This window comes from Macaca nemestrina, chromosome 12, assembly GCF_043159975.1.
Source record: "Macaca nemestrina isolate mMacNem1 chromosome 12, mMacNem.hap1, whole genome shotgun sequence".
Taxonomy (NCBI): Eukaryota; Metazoa; Chordata; class Mammalia; order Primates; family Cercopithecidae; genus Macaca; species Macaca nemestrina.
This window is the reverse complement of record NC_092136.1, coordinates 17246864-17258899: the sequence shown is the minus strand read 5'-3', so window position 1 is coordinate 17258899 and position 12036 is coordinate 17246864. Positions and strand designations below refer to the sequence as shown.

Sequence of the window (12036 nt, the reverse complement as noted above, 5' to 3'; positions counted from 1 at the left end):
TAAACATAGAAAATTGTAGGAAATTAGCTGAATAAGTTTCCTGGATCCCAGTCGCCTAAGATCTTGTAGGCCAAGGTAGGGATATTGGATTTTATTGAGTATATAATAGGAATATCCTATGGGGGTTGTGATCAAAGGAGTAATAGGATCTGAATAATATAAGAACAAAAAAAGGATCATTTGGGCTGCTTCAGGAACATAGATTGTCAAATGCCAAAAGGAAAGTAGGTAGACCTGGCTATTGCAGTAGACCAGGAACGAATGCGGATAGTGAGAATGATCAAGTTTGTAATGTATTATAGAGGAAGAGTCAACAGGACTTATTAAGTATATAAATAAACAATGTAAGAAGAATAAGGGGTGAAGGACACTGTTAAAATTTGGTCTGAACAATAACACAAAGGGAGTACCATTTCACTAGTTAGGTAGAAAAAACCTAGGTAGGAATAGATATATTATGAAAAATTAAAAATTTGCTTTTATAAATCCTAAATTGAGGTCTATTTGGAGGCATCAGTTAGATAGCTGCAGATATGAGTTTGAAAATTAGGGAAGAAATGGAGTAAAGACATACAATTTTAGAGTGCTTCAGAATTTACAAGTTACGGAAAGGAGAAATATTCAAGTAAAGACTCTAAGAAGAAGGTTTCGGTGGGTCTGTAAGATCTCTGTAACTGTGACAGTTATGGACCATAAATTGTGTTGTATGACAATTATTGTTTCATTGTGTTCCCCCAACAAATTCATATTTTGGGGCCCTAGCTCTTTGTACTTCAGAATATAACCCTATTTGAGGTGGGTCTTTACAGAGGTACACAAGTTAAAATAAGATGATTAAGGTACTATGATTAAAGATACTCCTTGTATACAAGGAGTATGCTGTATTAACATATAGTTGGTTATCTATAAACCAAGGACAGAGCCTGGAAAGATCTCCTTCCCTTATAGTCTTCTGTAGGAACCAACATTGTTAATATTTAATTTTGAATTTCTAAGATCTAGAGCTATGAGATGATACATTTCTATTGTTTAAGGCACCCAGTTTGTACTACTTTGTTGCAGCTGCTCTAGCAAAATAATACAGCTTTTGGTACTGGGAGTGGGGTAGTGCTGCAATAAATATCTCAAAATGTGGAAGTGGCTTTGCAACTGGGTAATGGGTAGATGCTTGCAGAGTTTGAGAGTGCATTATAGAAGGAGCCTGGGTTGCCTTGAAGATACTGTGGGTAGGAATATGGACATTGAAAAGTGATTCTGGTGAAGGCTCAAAAAGGAAAGAGGGGAACTGAGGAGAAAACATCTGTTGTCTTAGAGAATACATATTTCATCATGAGCTGAATGCTGCTAGAAATATGAATGTTAAGGTACTTGTAGTTAAGGTCACAAATGGAAATTAGGAACATGTTATTGGAAAGCGGCGGAAAAGCATCATTATTATAAGGTGGTGGCCCTAGTAAATAATACAAAGAAATTTGGTCTATAGCCTTGCACACATAATGCATTCTACCCACTATGAAGTGAGTCTTCAATGTGATACTTCAGTGAGTTTATACATGGCATATCTTTTCATGGAATTCCCTTTTCCAGCCTCTTCTCTCACTTCTCCTTTAAACTCATCGTAAGTATCACTTCCGCTGGGAAACCTACCCAGAGCCCAGTTGGATTTAGAAATTCCAGTGCTGTGAAGCCATAGCACAATGTAAATTATCTATAATCACACTTGCTAAATTCATTTTTGTCTGACCACTTTATTGTGCAATTCTGACAGTACATTGAAGATTAACAACCAAATTGGCAATAAATAAATCTAATGGATATTTATATAATGATAAATAATTTTCTATACGGACCTTTGCTCAAATGGCTTGTATACCAGAATCATCTTTGACATATAGTATTTACTTGGCCCTTAGTTTTAGATATTATATTCTTTTTTTTTTTTTTTTTTTTTGAGATGGAGTCTTGCTCTGTCGCCCAGGCTGGAGTGCAGTGGCTCGATCTGGGCTCCATGGGGTTTTTGGGTAGAAGAATGGTATAATATTAACAAGATTTTCAAAAGATCATTTGGGCTACTTCACGAAGGAACATTAGGGCCAAAATATGAGTGGAGAGACTTTGCAGGAGGCTATTAGAGTAGGCCAGGGGGTAACAAGACGGTAGTGAGAAGGATCCAATTGGGATATTTTGAAGGTAGAGTTAACAGGGTTTGAAAAAAAATATTGATAAATAATATGAAAGAAATAGAGAAATGAAGTAGATTGTCCGATTTTTAGTTTAAACAATAATGTAGGTAGTAACATTTAATGTAATGAAAATAAGAAATGGGTTAATCTGGAAAATTAAAAATGGATATCATTTGAACATGTCAGTTGGTTGTCACCTACAAAAGATCCATTCATAATTAGTTCTTCTCACTTTGAAAATGTAAGTTACCTAAAGTGGTTTCTCGAGTATTATACATCTGTGAATTTATACAGGATGCATCTTTATGTGGAATTCCCTTCCCATCCTCTCTTGTAGTTAATTATCACCTTTCCTTTATAGCTCAGCTAAGACACGGCTTCCTCTGAAAAGTCTTTCCTGATCCTAGTTTGCTTTAGTGTTTTAGCACTGTGAACCCTAAGAATAATGTCAATATATTTATTATGACTCCTATTTAATTGGTATTTAACTTATTCCCTTTGGTATTTTATTTACCAAATCACTGAGAGTACAAAACTGTGTCTTTTTCAACTTGGCAATTCCAAAGTCTACAACAGATTTGACATAGATACTGCATACCTATTTTTAATTGAATGAGTAAATAAAATATTAAAATCATAATGCATTTAAAGTTTTCCCCCCTTGTTTTATAGGTAAACTGCTTCTATGATCTGAAGTCAGCAGCTATAAACCATAGATGGAGCCAAGGAACAATGTGACTTACTTTGCCCTCTTGGGCTTCACACAGAATCCAAAGGAGCAGAAAGTACTTTTTGTTCTGTTCTTGTTCTTCTACATTTTGACCATGGTGGGCAACCTGCTCATTGTAGTGACTGTCACTGTCAGTGAGACCCTGGGCTCACCAATGTACTTCTTTCTTACTGGCTTGTCATTTATAGATATCATTTATTCTTCATCCATTTCCCCCAGACTGATTTCAGACTTGTTCTTTGGGAATAATTCCATATCTTTCCAATCTTGCATGGCCCAGCTCTTTACAGAGCACCTTTTTGGTGGGTCAGAGGTCTTTCTCCTGTTGGTGATGGCCTATGACCGCTATGTGGCCATCTGTAAGCCCTTGCATTATTTGGTTATCATGAGACAATGGGTGTGTGTTGTGCTGCTGGTAGTGTCCTGGGTTGGAGGATTTCTGCACTCAGTATTTCAACTAAGCATTATTTATGGGCTCCCATTCTGTGGCCCTAATGTCATTGATCATTTTTTCTGTGATATGTACCCTTTATTGAAACTGGTCTGTACTGACACCCATGTTATTGGCCTTTTAGTGGTGGCCAATGGAGGACTGGCTTGCACTATTGTGTTTCTGCTCTTACTCATCTCTTATGGTGTCATCTTGCACTCTCTCAAGAACGTTAGTCAGAAAGGGAGGCGAAAGGCCCTCTCAACCTGCAGTTCCCACATCACTGTGGTTGTCTTCTTCTTTGTTCCCTGTATTTTTATATATGCTAGACCTGCTGGGACCTTCCCCATTGATAAATCAGTGAGTGTGTTTTATACAGTCATAACTCCAATGCTAAACCCCTTAATCTACACTCTGAGAAATTCTGAGATGACAAGTGCTATGAAGAAGCTCTGGAGAAGAGACCCCATATCAAGTAGTACATAAGTGAGTTACCCACCATGAACAGAGTCATTTGACTTTACAGTCTGTTTCCTTGGGACCCAGGGGTGTTCTTAAATCTGATGCCATCTTCCTTTTCTTCAAAGCATTTACAATTATGATGAAAGAAAGAACTATATGATCGTGTTATTAATAACAGTTTATCTCCCTGCTAGCATGTAAGATCTATAATGTCTTGTTTTCCATTTTATCTGTAAAGATGTAATGCATAAAGCAAGGAGTCAATAATATGTAGTGAATTAGTTAAGAAATTTTAGAGTTACATTGATTTTTTAATCAAGTTATGCATGTATCTTTTTGCCTTTCTTTCTGAGACTTAATTTCATTTCTAGTTAGATTCTTGTCATTTAAGTTCATTCTTCTTACACTATTTAAAATAGTTAATGGTATAGTTCATACTAATGCAGTCCTTTTCATCCAATTTAACTTGTACTATATGCATATTTTTACTGTAATACTTCTGCCTTTTAAAATAAAAATTGAATACAAAATAAATAATCATAAATAGTAAAAATGAAAACCATACAAAATAATATAAAATGAGAAATAAATCTCTTGTCCATCTCTGAGTGCAATCTCCTAGTTCTCTTCGTCAGAGGAAGTCACTATTATCTGTTTCTTAAGATGTTTCAGGTAATAATCTTTGAAAATGTAAATATATTTAAATATATGTATGTGTGTTTTTCTCCATGTATAGAAGTTTGCTACTACACATAGAAGGGAGCTGGGGCCTAGGATGTGGGCCGCATAACTCTTCCCAGTCCCCTATCCTATTGTGGCCGGTTAGTATCCAGGATGCAAGGCAAAGTCCTCTTGACTCTTCACGATTCACTCTCCTCTCCTCAAGCAGAAGGAAGGAGTCACTTTTGTTGCTGCAAGCTGCATTGCCTGGGGTCCGGGGATGGGTGGCACAAGCACTCCCTTGGCAGCCCCGGCTGGTGTCTCCCTAGGTCGTGTGCCACCCTATTGCACTGGCTCTAAGTCTAAACCAGCACTAGGACTTGCGCAGGAATTGCAGGCCTTGTGTCCTAAGCTGCCTTTGAGGTTTACCTAAGACCCCAGAGCACTTTAGCCCACAGTGGTGAGGCTTGCGAAGAAGTTCCAGTTTTGACATCTGGGATGAGGGATTCCCTTCTGACTAGGGCTGGTCCAAATGCATTTTCCATGGGTGGGTGCCAGTTGAGCTCAGCCTGGCTTTGCTCTCTGCTGTGACAAGGTAGCACTGAGTTCAATGCTAAATCTCCAGTGTCTATTCTGTTTTTTCCTCAAGTGCACAGATTATCTCTTTGCACCATGCAGCCACTGCTGTGGAATCAAGGAGGGGTTGGTATAGCGATTTAAGACTGTCTTTCCTGTCCTCTTAAGTGTGTTTCATTCAGTGATGTCAAGTTAAAACCAGGTACTGGGGTTGCTCGCCCGGTTTTTTGTTCTTATGCTTGCGCTTTTGTGTGTATGCTATTAGTTGTTGAATTCCTGCAGGAGGGACTGGGATTACAGGTGTGAGCCATTATGCCCATCCCAAGAAACATTTTCTATTATGGGGACAGAGAGACAACAAATAAGTAAGCATATACATAAAAAGATAAAAGATAACAGAGTGGAAAGGTGTAAAAAGTGAAACAAATGATGTTATAGAGAGCTACTCAAAAGGTAGGGGGCTACGAGTGTTCAAAGGAGACCGAAGAGCAAATATCAATAGTGTTTACATAACCACTTCCAGGGCTAACAAGCAAGAAACCGAAAGGACGTGAATAAGTAAACTCACTGGTGAGCAGTTTCTGTTTGTGGAAAGGGGAATTCTATCTGACCTGGAGGAGCATCAATAACATCTGTCCTCGATTAAAAAATACACATTTTATTAAAAATAAAATAAAGATGATACATACACACACTCACACGCAAACATACTTTAGCAACCTTAACCTACTATAATTAATTCAGCTCTAATTAAAATACAGATGATACAAAATTACACATATGCATTTAAGCCATCATCTTTTTTCAAAACACCTTGCGTGTGCCTCCTGGCAGTTGGTGAACTTTCTGATGTATTCAACAGCGGCGATCTCCACTTTGTCTCTGCATGTTCTCCTTTTATTTTAGTTTCTACCATTTTTTCCCCCAAATAAAAGGTCTTGCACTCACTTAGAAATGCTGAGATAAATTGGTATAAAGTAAGGTATCTGATTAACCAAATTTACACTAAAGCCTATTGGCCTTTTCATGGACTAGAAGACTATGCACAACCACTCCGTACTCAAACATGCATTTCTCTCTCCAATATTGTATGACCCAGCACCCAGCTCTTTACAGGGCATTTTTTTCTTGGTGGGTCACAGGTTTTCCTTCTGTTGGTGATGGCCTAGACCACTATAGGGCCATCTGCAAGTCCTTGCAGTATTTGGTTGTCATGAAGCAATGGCTGTGTGTTGTGCTGCTGGCGGTGTCCTGGGCTGGAGGATTTTTGCACACAGTAATTCAACTTGGCCTTATTTATGGGCTCCCATCTTATGACCCCAATGTCATTGGTCATTTTGTCTGTGACATGGACCCCTTAATGAAGCTTGTCTGTGGCTATACACTCAACAGATTTGCCTATTTTGCAGGTCATGATTTAAATACTAGGTTTTATATATTTCATTTATGCCTAGACTGGACTGTTTCCTTTTTGATCTCATTATTCTTTTGTAATTTTTTTTCCTAGAGGACATGGTTCTATAAATCTTGTTATACATAGGCATCTCTGGAGATACAGAGCCTACCCTCAGAATTACGATAAAGGTCCCAATGAATTTAATTAGAGAAGAATCACCTTTGGAGATGCACCAGTCGAATGACTCAACAATATGTGCTGTTTTTCAAGTGTGGATAAAGTATCCACAGACTTCTGCCCTTACTTTGAAGAGTATTTATTTATAGCAGTATTCACATGACTGATTTTTAAGGAATTAAAATGATAGACTCAAACATGATAAAATACAGATTAAAATTATTCTCCATCCTTCAGATTACCCAAGGTTCAACTGTGAGGCAGGAATACAGGTTTGTATAACTGATTGATGATCAATATGTTGTAAAGGCTATTTCATTATTTTACTTTTATTGGTATAAAATACAAATATTTATATTAAAAAGTCACAATTCTCTCTCCCACAAATTCGAGCTTTTTCTTAACTTCCAAATGCTTATTTAACCTATTCATCTTTTGATGAACACTTGGGTTGATTCCGTATGTTGGCTATTGTGAATAGTGCTCCACAAATTATGGGAATGTAGAGATCTCTTTGACATACCGATTTCATTTCTTTTGGATATATAACTACCAGTGGGATTGCTAGATATATGCTAGTCCTATTTTTAATTTTCTGAGGAACCTCCATACTGTTTTCCATAGTGGCTGTACTAATTTACATTCCTACCAACAGATTATGATCATTCCCTTTTCTTTACATCCTCATCAGCATTTATTTTCTGTTATTTCCATAATAGCCATTTTAACTGGGGTGAGATAATGTAATAAAAAGGCTAAAATTCTGCCATTTGCAGGAACGTGGATGGAACTGGAGGATACTATATTAAATAAAATGAGGCAGGCACAGAAAGACAAATACTGCATATGTTCACTCATGTGGGAGATTTAAAAAAATTGACCTCATGACGGTAGTGAACAGAATGGTAGTTACTGGAGGATGGGAAGGGTAGTGAGGAGAGGAGATGAAGAGTTGATGAATATATACAGGAATACAGTTAGGTAGGAAGAATAAGATCATGATAGGGCAACTATAGTTTATAACTGGCTGTATATTTCAAAACAACTAGAAGATAAAATTTAGAATTTTCTCAACATAATGAAATGATAAATGTTTGAGGTGATGGATATCCCAGTTACCCAGATATGATCATTACACATTGTGTGCTTTTGTCAAAATATTATGTATACCCCATAAATATATACAATTATAATGTATCCATAAAAATAAAAAATTAAAAAGTATTTATATAAATGTGTGTTATTAGGACAAATTTTGCCAACAATGAAGATTTTGGGTTTCAGTTCACAATCAAGATTGAGGCTATTCATTTTGAAAATCTCAATAATTTAAAAGGTACCTTTTTTTTTACCTTGAAAGACTGAGATTAATCAGACTTTCTAGAAGCATGGAAAACATTGGTCACATGGAAGCATTTCAAGGTCCAGTGATGGTTCATGTGTTATTTTGCTCTCTGTGTTCACAGAGATGGTGTCAGTGGACACAGCTGTTATTTTTTTTTAGGACAAGACAGAGGTACCATCATCAGAACTCAGAATGAACGACTGTTTTCTTATGTAGGTACCCAGGAAGTGTATTTATATGTGAGATTCCAAACTAGGCTTTACATTATGCAGTAACACTGATTATGTGGGAATTCTGTCTTTTAATAGTTCTCTAAGTGATTCTGATAATAAGCCACATTAGAGGTTCTTCATGATTGCTAAACTGTATGTGAATTGACTCAATTCTGTAATACTTTTTTGGATATTTTAACATTAAAAAATGCAGAATAAATTTACTTTCTCTAAATCACTGTTCGCAGAATCTAATTTCAAGTGTAACCATTTGGGAGATATTTTAATGGGCAGGTATTAGTAAATCTCTTTATAGAATCAAGCAATGTGTTCTCTAAGCATTGATTAATATGCTAAAAATTAGATGATGTAGCTTCTGTAGAAGTTGAATGAGTGACTTTCAAGAACCCAAGTAAGACTTAAGTAAGCAAGGTGTTACTTCAATTCATAAGAATGATAGATCAAGTAAGAAGAGTATTGAAATTGACCACTAGATTTAGTAAAGTGGAACTGTTATTTAGAAAGAATAACAGAGAATCAAGATGGGGTGGTTGCTTGAAAGAGATATGCAGTCCAAGGATATAAATATATTTTTAAATGTGGGGATAGATCATACAAATATGCTGGAAGAAGGATGCAATATAGGGAGGAAAATTGTTGACACTGGAAATGGAGGAGAGAATTGCAGGAGCACTGTTCTTAAGAGTGGTAAAGAGCATGCAATCTAGTGCATGAGTAGAGAGGTTGGCCATAGTTAGCAACACAGACAATCTGTGTGTTTGAAGATCAGATGGGACATTATTTATGAGGTCAGATTGAAGTAAATGCCAACAGAGACTTAGAGAGTGACTACTTGTCATTACTAGGATTATTTTAAGAGATAACTGGGCTAGTGAATATTGTCACTACTTATGATACAGTTTGTGTGTATGTGTGTGTGTGTATGTGTGTGTGTGAAGCCTTCTTTTCCTTTACCTCTCTCTTCTTCCCTCCCTCCCTTCCTTCTCCCCTATTTCTTTCCCTCCCTCTTTCCTTCCATCTTCCTTCCTTCCTTCCTTCCTTCCTTCCTTCCTTCCTTCCTTCCTTCCTTCCTTCCTTCCTTCCTCTCCTCTCCTCTCCTCTCCTCTCCTCTCCTCTTTGTTAGTTTTATTCTTTCACACACACAACTTCTCACCTCTCCCCACATCAGCAATGCAAATGTAAACCCTGCTTACAACAAAAAACATATATCCTTCCTTATTTTCCCATGCTCATATAATCATACACAAACACTTACAAATGGATACATGTATTTTTATTTTGTTTGCTGAATCATATTATACTGAAATGGCTGCAATTAATTTTTTAAATATCTGTCTTCCATATTTTTTTGTTTGTTTAGTGCCATTATAAGTAATGTCACAAAAACATGCCATGCATCTGTCCTTATATACTAGGGCTTTAATTTCTATGCGATAGCTTTTAAAGGGAGCAATTGTGTTGAAAGGTATTTTTACTTTCATTAGTGATTGCTAACTTTTGCTCCAAAAATATTATAAAATTCATATTTTTGCTGTCAGTGTAAGAAACTACCCTTTTTTGTTTTTGCTAGCTATAGCTACTATCACTTTTAAAACGTTTTTGCCAGTTTGATGAATATAAGGTGATATTTGTTTTTTATTTTGCATTTTTCTATTTATAGGTGAACTTCAGCACCCTATTATATTTAGCCATTTGAATGTACTGTTTTGTTTTTAATTGCTGGTTTCTATCATTTGCCCACTTTGCTATAGGTTTGTCTTTTATTTATTAATTGCTTAGAGCACTCTCTCTATTTTAAATATTAACTCTATGTCCTCAAAATTATAAATATTTTAAAATGATATCTTTTCCTGAATTCTTAAACAATTTTGAAATTGTCAAATATGTTTATTTTGGATTTCAATTATTAGTTAAGAAGATTCTGCCATCCCCAAAATGTAGAAAGTCATCTCCTTTATTAACTGGAAAGTAAATGTAAAGTAAATCTAGCTTTTATATTAAATCTTTAATTCATTTGTATTTATTTTTGTTTATGGTATTAGCTATATGCATAATTTTATGATCTTCCAGATATAAAACTTAGTTTTGGCCAACTCATTTATTTAATAAACTGTCCTTTCCCCATATACATCCCAAATTACTTATTTCTCTCTCCATTAATTTGTAAGATTCCTGAGGTTGGGGACCATGCTTTAATCAGCCTTGTATTCTTATAATGTCTTGCAATTCTGGAACATAATAACTCATAGCACCTATTTGTTGAATGAATAAACAAATTATTGTAAAATTTCATGAAGTTACTAGTAATAATTATATTTTCAGGTAATTTTGTCCTGAACACCAGAATAAAGACATAGAGAAAGACATATGGAACAAAGGAACAATGTGACTGAGTTTGTCCTTGTGGGGCTCACTCAGAGCCCTCAGGGACAGAAAATATTATTTGTTGTGTTCTTGCTCATCTACATTGTGACAATGGTAGGCAACATACTCATTGCTGTGACTGTGGTGGTCAGCCCAAGTTTGGATACCCCTATGTACTTCTTCCTTGGCTATTTATCATTTATGGATGCTGTTTATTCTACTACAGTTACCCCAAATATGATTATAGACTTACTCTATGAGAAGAAAACCATTTCGTTCCAAGCTTGCATGACCCAGCTTTTTATAGGACACTTATTTGGGGGTGCTGAGATTTTACTCCTGGTTGTCATGGCCTATGATCGCTACGTGGCCATCTGCAAACCCCTTCATTATTTGACCATCATGAACCAAAGGGTGTGTGTTCTACTGCTGCTGTTGGCCTGGGTTGGAGGTTTCTTGCATGCTGTAGTTCATCCTCTTTTTGTGTATAACCTTCCCTTCTGTGGCCCCAATGTCATTGACCATTTCATCTGTGACATGTACCCTTTATTAAAACTTGCCTGCACTGACACCTACATTATTGGCCTTACTGTGGTTGCCAATGATGGGGCAATCTGTGTGGTCATCTTTACGCTCTTACTCATCTCCTATGGGGTCATTCTGCACTCCCTGAAGAGTCTTAGTCAGGAAGGGAGGCGCAAAGCCTTATCCACCTGTGGCTCCCACATCACTGTAGTGATCTTCTTCTTTGTCCCTTGTATTTTCATGTATGTGAGACCTCCTTCGACTTTGCCCATTGATAAATCCTTGACTGTGTTTTACACTGTTATCACCCCTGTGTTGAACCCTCTAATCTATACCTTAAGAAATGCAGAGATGAAAAATGCTATGAAGAACCTCTGGACCAGAAAAAGAAAATGAGGTGGCAGACAAATATATCATCTGTTTTTTCAATGAAGAGTTGCTGCCTCCAGAAAAGCCATGTGTGATTATTTAATTACAGTAAAATTTTCCTCGGGTTTAATAACTCGTATGAAGTGAAAATCATTTATTACATGAATACTTGCAATGATCAAAATATATTTAGAAGATTTTCATAATTTATTGGAAAAATGTTTCCTTTTTGTCTGTAGAATGGCTCTCGAGATGATAAATTTATGTTAATACTGTAAATTTATTTAAGTTTATGAAAGGGTTTTCTTTTAAGTAAAGTTAATCCTTTTCCAGAATTAATAGTACTCATTATAGATTTCAGAAGAATGAATTAAGAAATAAGACATAAAAATTTCATTTACTTCTCCCCACACAAATACAGACCACATTAATATTTGAAGTATATATTTTATTTTTGTATTTGTAACATACTTTTTATATATAATTTTGTTCTTATTGCTTAGTATATTAAGGTTGAAGAGGAATAATGTTTCCTTTATTAGTAATCATAAGGAGACTGAGTATACTAAAACAATCTGAATGAAAA

The 12036-nt window shown here is 36.0% G+C and overlaps 3 protein-coding genes across 5 annotated transcripts in view; 2 read left to right on the top strand and 1 right to left on the bottom strand.

Moving 5' to 3' along the window:
- LOC105466440 (olfactory receptor 4S1) overlaps positions 1–3053 on the bottom strand; it is an 88763-nt gene extending 85710 nt beyond the window's left edge. The window contains exon 1 of one of the 3 annotated variants that reach the window (XM_071074626.1): positions 2927–3053. The gene's annotated coding sequence lies outside the window, so the exon portion shown is untranslated. The remainder of the gene's footprint in view (positions 1–2926) is intronic. The other 2 variants (XM_024788092.2, XM_011715418.2) reach the window with 2 other exon arrangements.
- Positions 2900–4046, top strand: LOC105466443 (olfactory receptor 4A47). Its single transcript, XM_011715419.2, has one exon. It carries the CDS (start codon positions 2900–2902, stop codon positions 3827–3829), a length of 930 nt encoding a protein of 309 aa, XP_011713721.2. The 3' UTR covers positions 3830–4046.
- Positions 4047–10559: 6513 nt separating this feature from the next.
- On the top strand, positions 10560–11477 carry LOC105466457 (olfactory receptor 4A15-like). The gene has a single exon (XM_011715431.2). It carries the CDS (start codon positions 10560–10562, stop codon positions 11475–11477), a length of 918 nt encoding a protein of 305 aa, XP_011713733.1.
- The last annotated feature ends 559 nt before the right edge of the window (positions 11478–12036 follow it).